This window comes from Orussus abietinus, unplaced genomic scaffold (genome assembly GCF_000612105.2).
Source record: "Orussus abietinus isolate OABI.00-Male unplaced genomic scaffold, Oabi_2.0 scaffold297, whole genome shotgun sequence".
In the NCBI taxonomy this organism is placed as follows: Eukaryota; Metazoa; Arthropoda; class Insecta; order Hymenoptera; family Orussidae; genus Orussus; species Orussus abietinus.
In genome coordinates, this window is record NW_019394449.1 from 30,194 (window position 1) to 43,397 (window position 13,204).

At 41.0% G+C, this 13,204-nt stretch overlaps 1 protein-coding gene across 1 annotated transcript in view; it reads right to left on the reverse strand.

The window, feature by feature from the left end:
• Positions 1 to 6,041: 6,041 nt before the first annotated feature.
• LOC105696086 (collagen alpha-1(I) chain) overlaps positions 6,042 to 13,204 on the reverse strand; it is a 64,194-nt gene continuing 57,031 nt past the window's right edge. The window contains exons 4-5 of the mRNA XM_023432393.1: positions 9,078 to 9,173; positions 6,042 to 6,137 (exon numbers count right to left, since the gene is read on the reverse strand). Of these exons, the coding sequence (XP_023288161.1) occupies positions 6,063 to 6,137; positions 9,078 to 9,173 (171 nt within the window). The 3' untranslated portion in view covers positions 6,042 to 6,062. The remainder of the gene's footprint in view (positions 6,138 to 9,077; positions 9,174 to 13,204) is intronic.

The window sequence follows — 13,204 nt, forward strand, 5'->3', positions numbered from 1 at the left end:
GAATGAGCGCCAGCGCCGCTGCCGGAGACGGGGCACTAGGCAGGGGGGAGATGGGAAGTTATGGAGGAATATTCGCGCCGCGAGTCTCCTCGCTATTTCCACCGCATAATCCGGCCGTAGTGGGTCACGCGCGGATTCATGATACCGCCGAATGTGGCCGTACGTTGCCCCTTACCGTGCTCTGCCGAGGATTTCGCAAATTCGAAACATAGGACGCGCCATCTGGCGGCGACGTCGGCCTACTAAAACTCGCGTCTTCGGCGGGAAAGTTTCGACCCGCGCGATCGGATCGCTCTTTGTCCCGTCGACGGCGAGCGCGTTAACGCGCCATTTTATTCCTCGGAGCGAGTTACGTTTGACGGGACGAGCCGAGGATCGTAAAGTGCACGGTGGGTATCCGCGGAATGCGTTTTTATTAGTCCCGCCGCGTATAATCTGGCCGCTATTCGCGCGATATTATCGGGACCGCCGGATACCCCGTAATAAGGGACGAGTTGAAAAATGTACCTACATATATACTCCGCACGTTTGCATCGCTGCTCGTTTCAGTTACCGCGAAGATAAGAACGCGACCGTGTTCGGTGTAAATCGGGTCAATGATAAATAATAAAACTAAACACTCGATCTCTGCCGCTTGAAGATGGCGTCGTTGCAATAATACTCAACTGACGCGACTCGATCTTCCGCGAATTCGTTAAACTCTCGTTCTGAGATAAGCTCTTTGACGGTAGAAGAAGCTTCGGGTTATTGATAATCTTACCGATGTTCCATACCCGGACGTACAACGCACTTCGTCGTACTTGTCAATGGCAAAATTCGGTACAACTATTAACACTATGTCACTGGAAACTTACGTTATTTAATTTCTTACCACTGCATCGGGGGGTTCGTTAGGAGTAAAGCCGTATAAAATGAAAACATTATTATTATATTTTTATATGAAGCTAATTTGACTAAAAATGAACGATATTGCGTTAACGCCAATTAAATATGTAACAGTTATCTCAGATTAATTTGCACCAATGACCTCCTTCAAATTTCACTCTCCAAGAGATCAAGTAAATTCGTATATATTGCGAGACGTCAGATCAAGGTTTTACAGATACCTAATACGAGGGGGGGGGGCGTACACTGACAACAATTCATTTGTATTATTAAATACGTATATGTACAAATGTTATACAGTTCATGCAAGATCAATAAGTATTTTCTCGGACAAACTGAAAAAAAAATCTTTTTCCTACAAGATTTTTCTCGGTCATTTCACAAGATCAATTGCTTAGGATGATTTTTCTGCGAAAATCGAGATTTTAAGGTGAAGTGAAACCCCCTTCAAATCATTCGATTCGAATACAACACTTTTTTTTTAAGGGTATTAGACCAAACTGTCCGAAACTTTGACACATCACTCCTGATCATCTAAGAATTATCCCGACACATTCAAAATTTGGATTTTTAAAAACAAATGTTTAACTCAGCCCAGACCAGAACCAAATGGCGTCCAATTCTGATATTTCGATCAATATACAATTATCGAAGGCTCTGATATGAGAATCGAAAGGGTCAGGACAATTTTACGACAATTTAGAACACTCTGATAATCGATAAATTCGCATTTGAACGGGATAAAGGCAAAAAAAGTGTTGTATGCGCTTCTATGCCAAAACGATAAGAATACGAGGTCTCGGAGTGAAAATTTAGTTAACCTGGAAATCACAAATGGCGCAAGGGGTCCCTCTGCAATCAATTAGGGCCCCAGAAAGCATGAATCCAGAGGATTTCTGGAGTTTTACTTCGATTTCTTGATAATTATTGTACGAAAACGACAGGTGGAGTATGCCATTTAGTACAAAACCCAATACAATTCGACCCAGCTGTCAATATAAAAACGAACGTCGGCAACGTAAGCATTTAGAAAAATCTTCTTTATCGACGTCGATCAAGTTCCTCGACGTGTTTCACTTCACCTTAATCCCTAACACGAGGACATACAGTTTAGGTTGATATATTCGGTAATTACCGCCGCGCGGTGTCCGTCGATACCTCTGGTTCAATTTTCGGTTTCGTTAACGTACTCGTCGAACCGGTGTTCACTTTTTACCCCCCGCAAGAACCGCGAGGATTTTCTCTACCCCCGCCACCTAGCGTCGCGTCGACGACCTATACTCCTCTTTCCGTATTCGCGGTCGAACGCGCAAATTTCATGGATCGATTGGCCGCTTGGCCGCGAGAGTTAGCTTCCGGTAACGAAGTTGACTTCCGCGAGGAGCGATCCGCTCGTTAAAGGGGATCCGCCCGGGAGGGCGAAGCGAGATGGTCGTGTGAATTTGTCACGGTATCGAGCGGTACATATGGCGTTCCACCGTCTGCTTCTCCTGAATACGCCGCAAATTAACGCTCCAAAGGCGGATCGTCCTCGTTCTTAATTCTCCCCGCGGAGGAAAAAGACTTTGCAATGACGGTAACGACCTTCTGCCGCGCGGTATGCCTGATCGGAAACTCAATGGAAAAGAAGAATCCCTGCGAAACTCATCGGGGAAATCTCGGGGGATTTATACAGGTAGCCCTCCTACAACACGGCATGCTATAAGACGGTTTCGCTGTAACACGTTAGGATAAATTGCGGGAACCTTCGTATAGCCCTGCACTCTATAACACTGTTTCGCTCTAACGCGATAAGAAAATTGCGAAAACCTTTGTACAACCCTGTACTCCTACGCCACTGGGTAACATGATTTTTGTTTAACATATTTAAAAACTAAATTACCTTAAAATAATGGCGGGAAGGAATAATAAACTATAGTGCCTTTACATGAAAATAATATTTCTTGTCTTACTTTTTCGTTTTGTGTTGTACATACATTTATATTTTTAATCAAAATTGAGTTGCTTATATGGAATTAAAAAAAGAAGTTTGTTTTTTATAGGTTTTCGGAACGTAATCCCCCCTTTTTGTATTGGCTCTGAGTCTCGTATAACACGGTTTCACCCAACACGGCATTTTCTAGGAACCTATCTACCGTGTTATAGGAAGGTTACCTGTACATAATTTATTCTTATTTTCGTAACGGGAACATTTTGTATCTCTCTGGAAGATTTCGCTCCATGTATTTTTTTTTTTAACACATCAATTCTCTTCCCTTTCCGCGCAAGTGGAATTTTTGTTGCAAATAAAAGTAGAGTATCTAAAGGCTGTTTCATGTATCATTTTTCCGAGGCATCAGGATTGCGACACGTATTTTCCTCGAGCACAAATTTTGCTGCAATCTCGAGAAGGGCAGAGAGGGAAAAAGTTATTCCTTTACGTGAAATGGAGGGCAGGGAGGGCGTGAAGTACAAATTTGCACGGCAAAACCGAGTCGGACCACGTGGCAGTAATGGCCGAATAACGAAGCCCGGGGAGCCGAATCGGACGAGGCGGGTTGTAACTCGGATAATGGCGTTGTAAAGTGGGCAGTACATACATCCGAGCATCGAGGAGGGCGCGTGTCGAATGGTTAATTCATGAAAGAGAGCCTGCGCTGGTTACCCGCTCGAACGCTCGGAATGAACGCTTTCAATGAATCCACAGGTTTTCTTCCCGCGCCCTACATTACGGAACGACCGTGATTATGTTACCTCCAAAGTCACACGTCGTCCCTAACGGGGGTTGTGCGTTTCAGTTTTTAACTCACACCGGAAGGGCTCAACCATTTGACCACAAAATCCTCGTACCCAAGGATTTGCATCTTTTCCGCTCGCCCCGCTTTTTGTCTTTGTTTTTAAGGTGACGTGAAACACGTCGAGGAACTTGATCGACGTCGATAAAGAAGATTTTTCTAAATGCCTACGTTGCCGACGTTCGTTTTTATATTGATAGCTGTGTCGAATTATATTGGATATTGTACCAAATGGCATACCCCACCTGTCATTTTCGTACAATAAATATCAAGAAATCGAAGTAAAACTACAGAAATCCTCTGGATTCATGCTTTCTGGGGCCCTAATTGAATGCTGAGAGACCCCTTGCGCCATTTGTGATTTCCAGGTCAATTAAATTTTCACGCCGAGACTTCGTATTCTTATCGTTTTGGCATAGAAGCGCATACAACACTTTTTTTGTCTTTATCCCGTTCAAATGCGAATTTATCGATTATCAGAGTGTTCTAAATTGTCGTAAAATTGTCCTGACCCTTTCGTTTCTCATATCAGAGCCTTCGATAATTGTATATTGATCGAAATATGAGAGCTCGACGCCATTTTGGTTCTAGACTGGGCTGAGTTAAAAAATGTTTTCCAAAAATCCAAATTTTGAATGTGTCGGGAAAATCCTTAGATGATCAGGAGTGATGTGTCAAAGACAGTTTGGTCTAATACCCTTAAAAAAAGTGTTGTATTCGAATCGACTGATTTGAAGGGGGTTTCACTTCACCTTAACCTAACCAGGGAAAGAAACCTGTTATCTACCATACATGGGTCTGGGGAATCATGTTTATGGAAATTTGACATTTGTGTCTTGATTCTTTGCAACCTGACGTTGATGAAGGCATCGACGATACTCAATTTCCCGTAACGGTTTAATGCGATTTAACATAAATAAATGTGGGATGAGAATTTTCGCTTGAACTCGAGATCAGTGACTTGCGCGATAGCGAATTTAGATTCCCGATTAGTATATTTACTATAAATGTCGCACCTAGGAGGGGCAGATAAAATTTTCTTTTCGTTTAAGTACTTTGTGAGTATAGTGAGACACACCGAGGGAGCGATGAATCTTGGCTTCAAATGGCACATCAGGGACACAACATTTAGTTATTTCGAAGGGGGGAAATTTCCAGATAATTTAACGCTGAAGATAAGAGGAGAAAAATAGTCATTGATTTGTCCGAGATTTAAACGTTTCAGGGGATTCGGGTAAATAAATCACCGTATGTATAGGCCATATGGGTTTCGAGACTTTGATCCGCAACAGATTATTAAAATGGTGACATCAGACGTAATAACCGAAACAATAATAGCGAAGATAAGGAGCCCTAGGGTGATAACGCGTGCACAAGTAATTTATGACCCTTTAGGATATTATTTTGATATTGACTTAGGTGTAAATGATTCATCCGAACGTAAACCGATTTAATGTCAACAACCCGAGACGCTCCAGTTAAACTTTTTATCCGAATACCGAGAGCAAGAATTTTATCTAATAACTCGGTCTATCGACGATATTACGCCTATTATTACGGAAATGAAGTGTTTCATTTTTGCAAGGAACCCCTGGATAAATTCACTATATACCGGTACGCTTTCAACTGGAAATCAAAATCTTCTGGTGTAAACGAGAAACAATGTGGACAGGGGCAATAATGAAATTTAAGTCAATAAACGAATAGCCAATCAAAATTTAAGTCAATAAACGAATAGCCAATGAAATTTAAGAACAATATTCGAGATTCATCCTATGCATATGTATTCACGTATTATATCACAACGCTGCGGAAAGAATTCACTAGATCGATAATCAACTTACAATTCAATAACAGCAATTATCGAACCAAAGGACATTACACGACGAAAGAATGAATTATTCTGCATTGGATGGCAGATAATAGGCTAATAAATTAAAAACAGATTATAACGATTCCTTGATTACACCCAACAGTAGATCTTTCCACGGTAATAAGAAAACTACCCTACGCACTTACCTGGAGTATATTTTCTTAAAAAACTTTCGTATTTTCAGCCAAGGCAATATTTCTCAGATTTAACTCCGAAATGCGAAGGGTAGACATACAGATCTGAATCATTTAAAAAAGATGTGACGCACTTTTCAATTTTTCCATCATCAAACTGCAATAAAAAAATTCTTCAAATATCTTAGATACATGATAAACGTGTTACGATAGCAAGTATGTTCCAAAACGAATATTCTACTTGCCGAAGTATGGAATCTACAATACGATCACCGATCGCGTAATCGACCACGAAAGCAGGAAATTCCCCGAGATCCTGAAATTCTATGAAATTCTATAAACTCTACATTTACTCTCGAAAGATATGAAAATACGTCCACCCTTCTTAGACGACCCTTAGGGCAAAGCGGCCGAACTCGATGTGCGATACTTACGAGGTTTCGCGGATTCCGCCGGCGGGACTTCGGTCAGCTGTAAAAAAAGAAAAACACCGAGTAAAGACATAGGCAGATACACAGATATCGGATAGAGAGATTTACGTTTGCCAGGGTCCGGAGGGGCCGATCGACTTGGATCGTCCCCGGGGCAACGCCATTGCCCTTTGGAAGGGCGCCGAAGGTCACGTGACCCAGGTTCCTCGACCCGGTCGAATCGATCTCCACGTGGGCGACGACGCGTCGCGAGGACCCCAACCCCCGGCTTAAAGCGGGGTCCACCGCGCGCGCGGCGTCGCGCCGGAAAGAGACCGCGCTATCGCGAGGTACGCGAGTCAAAGAGAGACCTCGCGACCCGGGTGGACAGCGAATCCGAGAGAGACCGCGCGATCGGACGGACCGCGAGGTCGAAAGGGACGACGCGGTGGTCCCAGACCGGCGGAAATATCTCGGTGAATCATCGACGTTCGAGAGTCAGGCAGCTCGTCGCGGTGCCGAGGCTCGGAACCTCGACTCTCAAGGACGACGCCCCCGGGAAGCGTCCTCTTACGCACCTCTCGAAACCTTATCGGCGTCCTCTCCTCTTTTTTCCCTCGATTTAATCCATTAACCAGCCGGTCCTTCCGTAATAGCCGTGATTTTACCCGATTAGGATTCTCTTTACTCTTTCCAGCGCTCACGGCGGCTCCGTAGGATTCCGAGGAGACCGTTCTGAATTATTAATTGATCTCTGGTTCGGTGCCACGGTTCGCCACGAAGCTGGAATGCCGCCTCTTGGGAGCACCGAGGTATTTTTAAAGGTCGGTCCTTAAGATTGATTTCCTGCCGGGACCCAATTAAAATCTCACCTCTTTCTAATGGCTCTCCTCGTTACCTCTAATGAATTGCGAGTTCGGTTAAAGTAGAAATTAGGTTCATTTCTATGTCTAGGAGACAATTTTTCGGACCTATTTGCAAAGCTAATAATAATAAGGTAGGGTCGTAAGGGCCCGGGAAAGATCACGTAATTTATAAATGTGCCCATAATTATGAAAATGGTCTAACTCAAAATTAAAAAAAAAAAAATGAGTTTATCAGTTATTTCACGCCATATTATTTCAAACGAAATTAATTCAATGTAATTTCGAAACAAAAAATACATGACTTAGACCACTTTCATAATTATGGGCACAAATACCAACATGTACGGGAATCTTCTACATAATACGTCATTATATTTATCGAAGATGGGAGAAAAGATGATTATATATCAATTTCAATGATCCATGAAAAATAGGCACCGATGCCCAGCGTCCGACCATTTCTTCACGCCCTCGAAAATACAATTCGCGAAAAAGTTATAATCATTGATCCCCTATCGTAATTTATAATGTCACAAAGTAGTAATCCAGATATTTCCACTTTTCTATTACTCACTTTTTATCAATTATTTTCAACTTTTCCGTTCACCCTCAGAAAATGCACACTTTTAGCAGGTAGGAAAATTAAGTCGAAATATTTTGTTTTTACATTTTTGCGGTCGTTTAAATATAAAAAAAAAGAACGAAATGTCGAAAGGCGAATTTCAAAGTCCCGTCGGTTTGTGAATTTTGAATTTTTTTCGTTATATTTTTGTTATCTGCTCCAGCTTTCTTTTCACTAATTAAGAATCTTATTGTTTTTTTTTTTTTATTTCGCGGAAAGGTCAGAATCATGTACGCCAATGTTTTTCAGCGCGCGCTCTATCCGATTATTTTAGATCGTTATCATTATTTATAATTGCGCAAATTTGTATTACTTATGTCAAACCATCAAGAAATTTGTGCGAACAAGATCAACGATAAAAAACTGTGCAGTTTCTTCGGAATTCGTCTGTAAAAAGGAGCAAAAAAAAATTGATTCCTAGACCAGAAGATCTCTTTAGTTCCCTCGCTTGTGAATTTCGGTCTCTCTATCCGTTTTCGAAGATCTAACCAAGTTAAGGACATGTTCTAAATTAAGTTCGACGATGAACGTTTGCGTTGACAATCCTGTGGGACTTTTGAAAGTGAATCGCGGCGGAGAAACAGCCGCGGAATTTCAGGGAATGGTAACTCCAGCGCAAACAGCACCACCGTGAGATTGCGGAGACCAAATTAACCCACATTTACGAGCTAATTTCACGGGGGTATTTTTTTCTTGCTCTCTCAGCCTGCTTCTGTTCCGTTTGGGCAATTCACGTTCTAACCATCATAAGAACATTTCTTGACACCTAGCCAAGTGGCACGAAACTTTTTTCTGCCAAGCGGACCGAAAACGACTCCCGAGCTGCTATAGGAGTTAAGTTTCCTTTTATTTAATTCAAACCAAACAACTCGTAAAAACACAAAAAGAAAGACTCCTAACCGTTGACTCTAGAACAGAACGAGAAGCGATATCCGTTCCAGAGCTGTATAAAGTTATCACAGCCGCACTTTATAACAAAATACGGTGGAAAGATTTATTTACATTTAATTTCGTAATGCATGCATAGTGAGTCAAGACAGCCGAGAAACTGTATCGTTTGACGAAAGATCACAAATATTTATTAATTATAGATATAGGAAGTTATACCAATTAAGCTTATTCTTTTTTTAATAATTGTTGAGTGATCCCAGGACCAATTAATGTCAAATCTTGTACTAATTGCACTAATTTACTTAAATTCTGTGCTCGGGTGAGTTCATTTCGTTCGTTGACTGTTACATGCAGTGCCGATAATTAGGTTAAAGTGTTGCATAATTGAATACGACTCTAGTTCTCATCATCCGAGAGCATAAGATGTATTAACGGAGAGAAGGTTGCTTACAGACGAGAATAGGTAAGCAGGAGAACAGACGAGAAATCAAATTATCTCGCATTTTCTCGGAACGACGTGCAAAAGGCAGGGCCAGAACGTAAAGAATAGTCCGCCATTTATCGCTTTTCTTGCAGTTACTTTATAGTGCAATTATGTCGGGAAATCAGACAAGACTCTCACCTTCGCCAGAACGGGGTTGAAAGTAAACTTCGACTCGAGTTCCTTCCTCGGGGTTTGTGCGATCGCCGTCAGGGGTGTAGGCGGCATCATCATTTCCTGAAACACGAAACGGTGTTTAACACGTTCCCGCCGGCGCCAATTTTCATTTGTTTCCCCCAACGGCGGCACACAAATCTATGTCGCGCTTCATCTGGCGGCGCGCATTTCTCGCGTGTTCAGACTTGCACGCGCTTCTTGTTTCTTCAGTATTACATTGAGCGCTTACTTTGCAAATTATGTGACTCGTGCCGTTTTTTATATCCTAACCACAGATTTCTGTTAGTAAAAATAACTAAAAGGTGGTTAGAATATTTTTTTAAATTTTGCCCTTAAAAATATTTTTTTAATTTTGCCCATAACATGGATATGGAAATAAGTGATTCGTCTCATGAATGTGTAAATAGAGGCAGGAGAAACGCATCAAGATTACGAATACTTTCTTCCTCTTCAGGCGAAGATTTTGTTAACGTAAACAGCAACGTTATGAAATGTTCCTCGGGGGAAGATTTGAGTGTTGAAGTTACATTCATAATACTGAATTTTTATGTGTGTGTTATTAAGCAAAATTTATGTTCATAATACGTTATTAATTATAATTTTTATTCAAAATACACGTTTTTATGTATGTACGTTAAATTATCAGTGTCTAATAGCACAATCGAATGCGAAACACAGGTAGTACACGCCGCCCGATGATGCGTCTAGCGCGAGCCACCGGTGGTACACGCCGCCCGATGGCACAATCAAGCGCGAGCCACCGGTGGTACGCGCCGCCCGATGGCGCAATCAAGCGCGAGCCACCGGTGGTACGCGCCGGCGTGAACGTGTTAATAAGGTGGTTCAAAGTCTCTTAAGGAGCAGGCAAGGAAATAAGATTAAAAGTTGTTATATTAAAATTAGAAGAATTAATACAGATGAAGAAGTACAGACAAGTAATAGGAACACTTCCTTTAGAGCTTAAGGTGAAGTGAAACTCCCTTCAAATCAGTTGATTCTAATATAACCCTTTTTTTTAAGGATATTAGATCAAACTGTCCGAAACTTTGTCACATAACTCCTGATCATCTAAGAATTGTCCTGACACATTCAAAATTTGGATTTTTGAAAAACATTTTTTAACTTAGCCCAGACCAAAACCAAAATGGCGTCGAGCTCTCATATTTCGATCAATATACAATTATCGAAGGCTCTGATATGTGCCCATAATTATGAAAGTGGTCTAAGTCATATATTTTTTGTTTCGAAATTACATTGAATTAATTTCGTTTGAAACAATGTGGCGTGAAATAACTGATAAACTCATTTTTTTTCAATTTTGAGTTAGACCACTTTCATAATTATGGGCACATATGAGAATCGAAAGGGTCAGGACAATTTTACGACAATTTAGAACACTCTGGTATTCGATAAACTAGCATTTGAACGGGATAAAGGCAAAGAAAGTGTTGTATGCGCTTCTATGCTAAAGTTCCTCGACGTGTTTCACTTCACCTTAAGGAGATGCTGAAGTCGATTGAAATGATCGAATCCATCCCAGCGCCATTTGGGTAACGAAACAAAAATAGGCAGCAGCATTACCAGTTGTCATGGCGTTTTTGAAAAAAAAAAAAGAAAAAATAGGAAATGTGCTCAGGCGCACTCTAAAGAGAACGCAAAGTACTGCAATCAGTTACGTACTTTTGCCTGCTTTATACTGAAATTCGAACAAATTTGGGCAAATTTTTGACAACCACTCATTAAATACCGTTTAATTAAGTACGTTTTTTCCTAGTCCATTATATTATAGTATATTTATTATATTAGAAGACTATTACGTTGTCATCTGTATTGGTGACTTTGAACTGAATACCCAGATATGAACAGATCCCAAATGCTTTTATTTGGACATGGATTTTATGTCTATGTTAATACGCACTAAATAATCTTAAGTCGTTTATGTAATTGTCGTGTATGATAAAACATAGGTGATCATTTTCAGTTTTGATGTTAAGCAATTATTCCCTTGCCAAGCGGAAGCGTGAATAAATAATTTGTATTTGTTAACACTTTCCTCCTACTTCGGGTGTGTGAGCGAAACAATCTGAAACTATCTAAACAATCTTGTTTCAGAAACAACCCAACTGGCTTGTAATTGAAATCTAAATAGTCCAGTTTTCGTGTATAACATTGTACGAGATGGGAAAAATGGAGAAACAGTTTTTAAAATTCCAGTAAATATGAACTCACTGCTTGGAGAATTTCATAAAAGCGGAAACAGTTCGTACAAACACCTTAAGTATTCTTTTATTAATATTCCACATCCAAGAATGAAATAATGTTGAATTAAATATACATTTCTATTATTTATAATAGAAATGGTGGTTGGATAAAATATTAACAAGGATTAACGGCCTTAAAATATTCTGAAAGTACTTCAAACCTACTCTTCATTTTGAAGTCTTGAATGGGGTAAAAGATAGCATAAAAGGAGAAATTTCACCACCGTACTTTAGTCATTGTGAACGCATAATGCATCCAACAATTACTGCACGAAACTGTCCGGGACTTTAGCCTCTGAATATTTTCCACTGCAGATGGTCTCGTGACTGAGCAAGCAGCGTTACTTCAGGCGAGATTGTTTTGTGAAAGAAAAAAAGTTGCACCTGCAAATTAAATGAGCACGAAGAGCGTACATCCGGTGCATTTGAATATCAGTAAAATCACGCATGTAGGTAATCAGGGCTTAAGCGCGGCACTTTGCACAAAGTTCATATTTAGCCTCGGAAGATGAAAAGAAGAAAATAAAGACGATGATGGGAATAATGTAATGGATTCTAAAAGCCCACAGCCCCTGGTAAATAAAGTACAAATAAACGGATTCTAAATCTACCGTGCATCGATGTAAGTTCAAGAAGTTGAACGCATGTGCTAATACATTTCTTCATTTATATTCTAACGTCTATGCGTTCTTTACATATTTATACAAACCCAACTTCAAGGAGCAAGTAAAGTAGGTAAATTAGTATGGAACAAGAATCCAGAATTTCTGTCCTCTCTACGTGAAAATACTTTCTCTAGATGTACATATGACGCAGTCACCATTTAAGATATATAGTAAATTTCACATGTCGCGCAATGTCACCCTTCCTCTCTACTTTGCAGGTGTGCACTTTGTAGACGGCATGAAGCATTTCCATTTCGATCCAATTCGAAAATAAGAAGCAAAAGTGCGAGGAATAAATATATTCCATATCGCTGTACCACTCTCGGCCGCACTTACAAGGAAGGTCGATCTCTCCGATTTGAATTATTTTATAATATGTTATAGTAGATTAAAAACTAAGCGACACGTATTTTTGTTATCTGCCATTAATATGTTTCATAATATTTTTTAACCTATCCACCTGGAATAGCTTTCTCATAACAAGAAATGAAAAATATTATGTTCTTGTGGGTGAAACTGCCAAATCGCCCCTTGACATGGCTTACTTTGAATGGTGGTTTCACCCCCCTTAAAGTGTTTAATGGCAGATAAAAAAACATACGTGTCGCTTAGTTTGTAGTGTACAATAACATATTATAAAAAAAATGAAACGGGAGAGATCGACTTGGGATGCCTTCCTTGTTAGAAATAGGTGGAACACGCGAGACTCGTTAAAGGAGAAAAAGAAACCTAAGAAAAGAGCGCAAAAACTTCGGTGACCTAAAATTGCACATTTCGTGCGCGTGCGGAAACGCACGAGCCACCTGTTATATCAGCACCTTCCGGCCGAGTAGTTTTTAATACGAACCCCTTTTTGTATCTCCAAAGGTGGAGAAGACATTCAAGCGTTCCAAGTGCCTCGCTCGGTAGACACGTACACTCGAGCGCCTCGGCGCTCGAAGTGCAAAACACCCGCCTGCATCTAAGACTGTTGCAGGTGGATACAGGCGGGTGCAGGGCCGTACGGCAGGTAAGTACAGTGCGTGGTGCGGTAATTATGCCGAGCACGCGAAGGAGTGAAAACCCGTTACGAGACTTGCCGGGCGTACGCCTTGGACTGGGACTCTTTGCGGTGCACTTGCTAAAGTACCCGAGTACTGGCGCGGCTCGAGTGGGCGGCACGCGG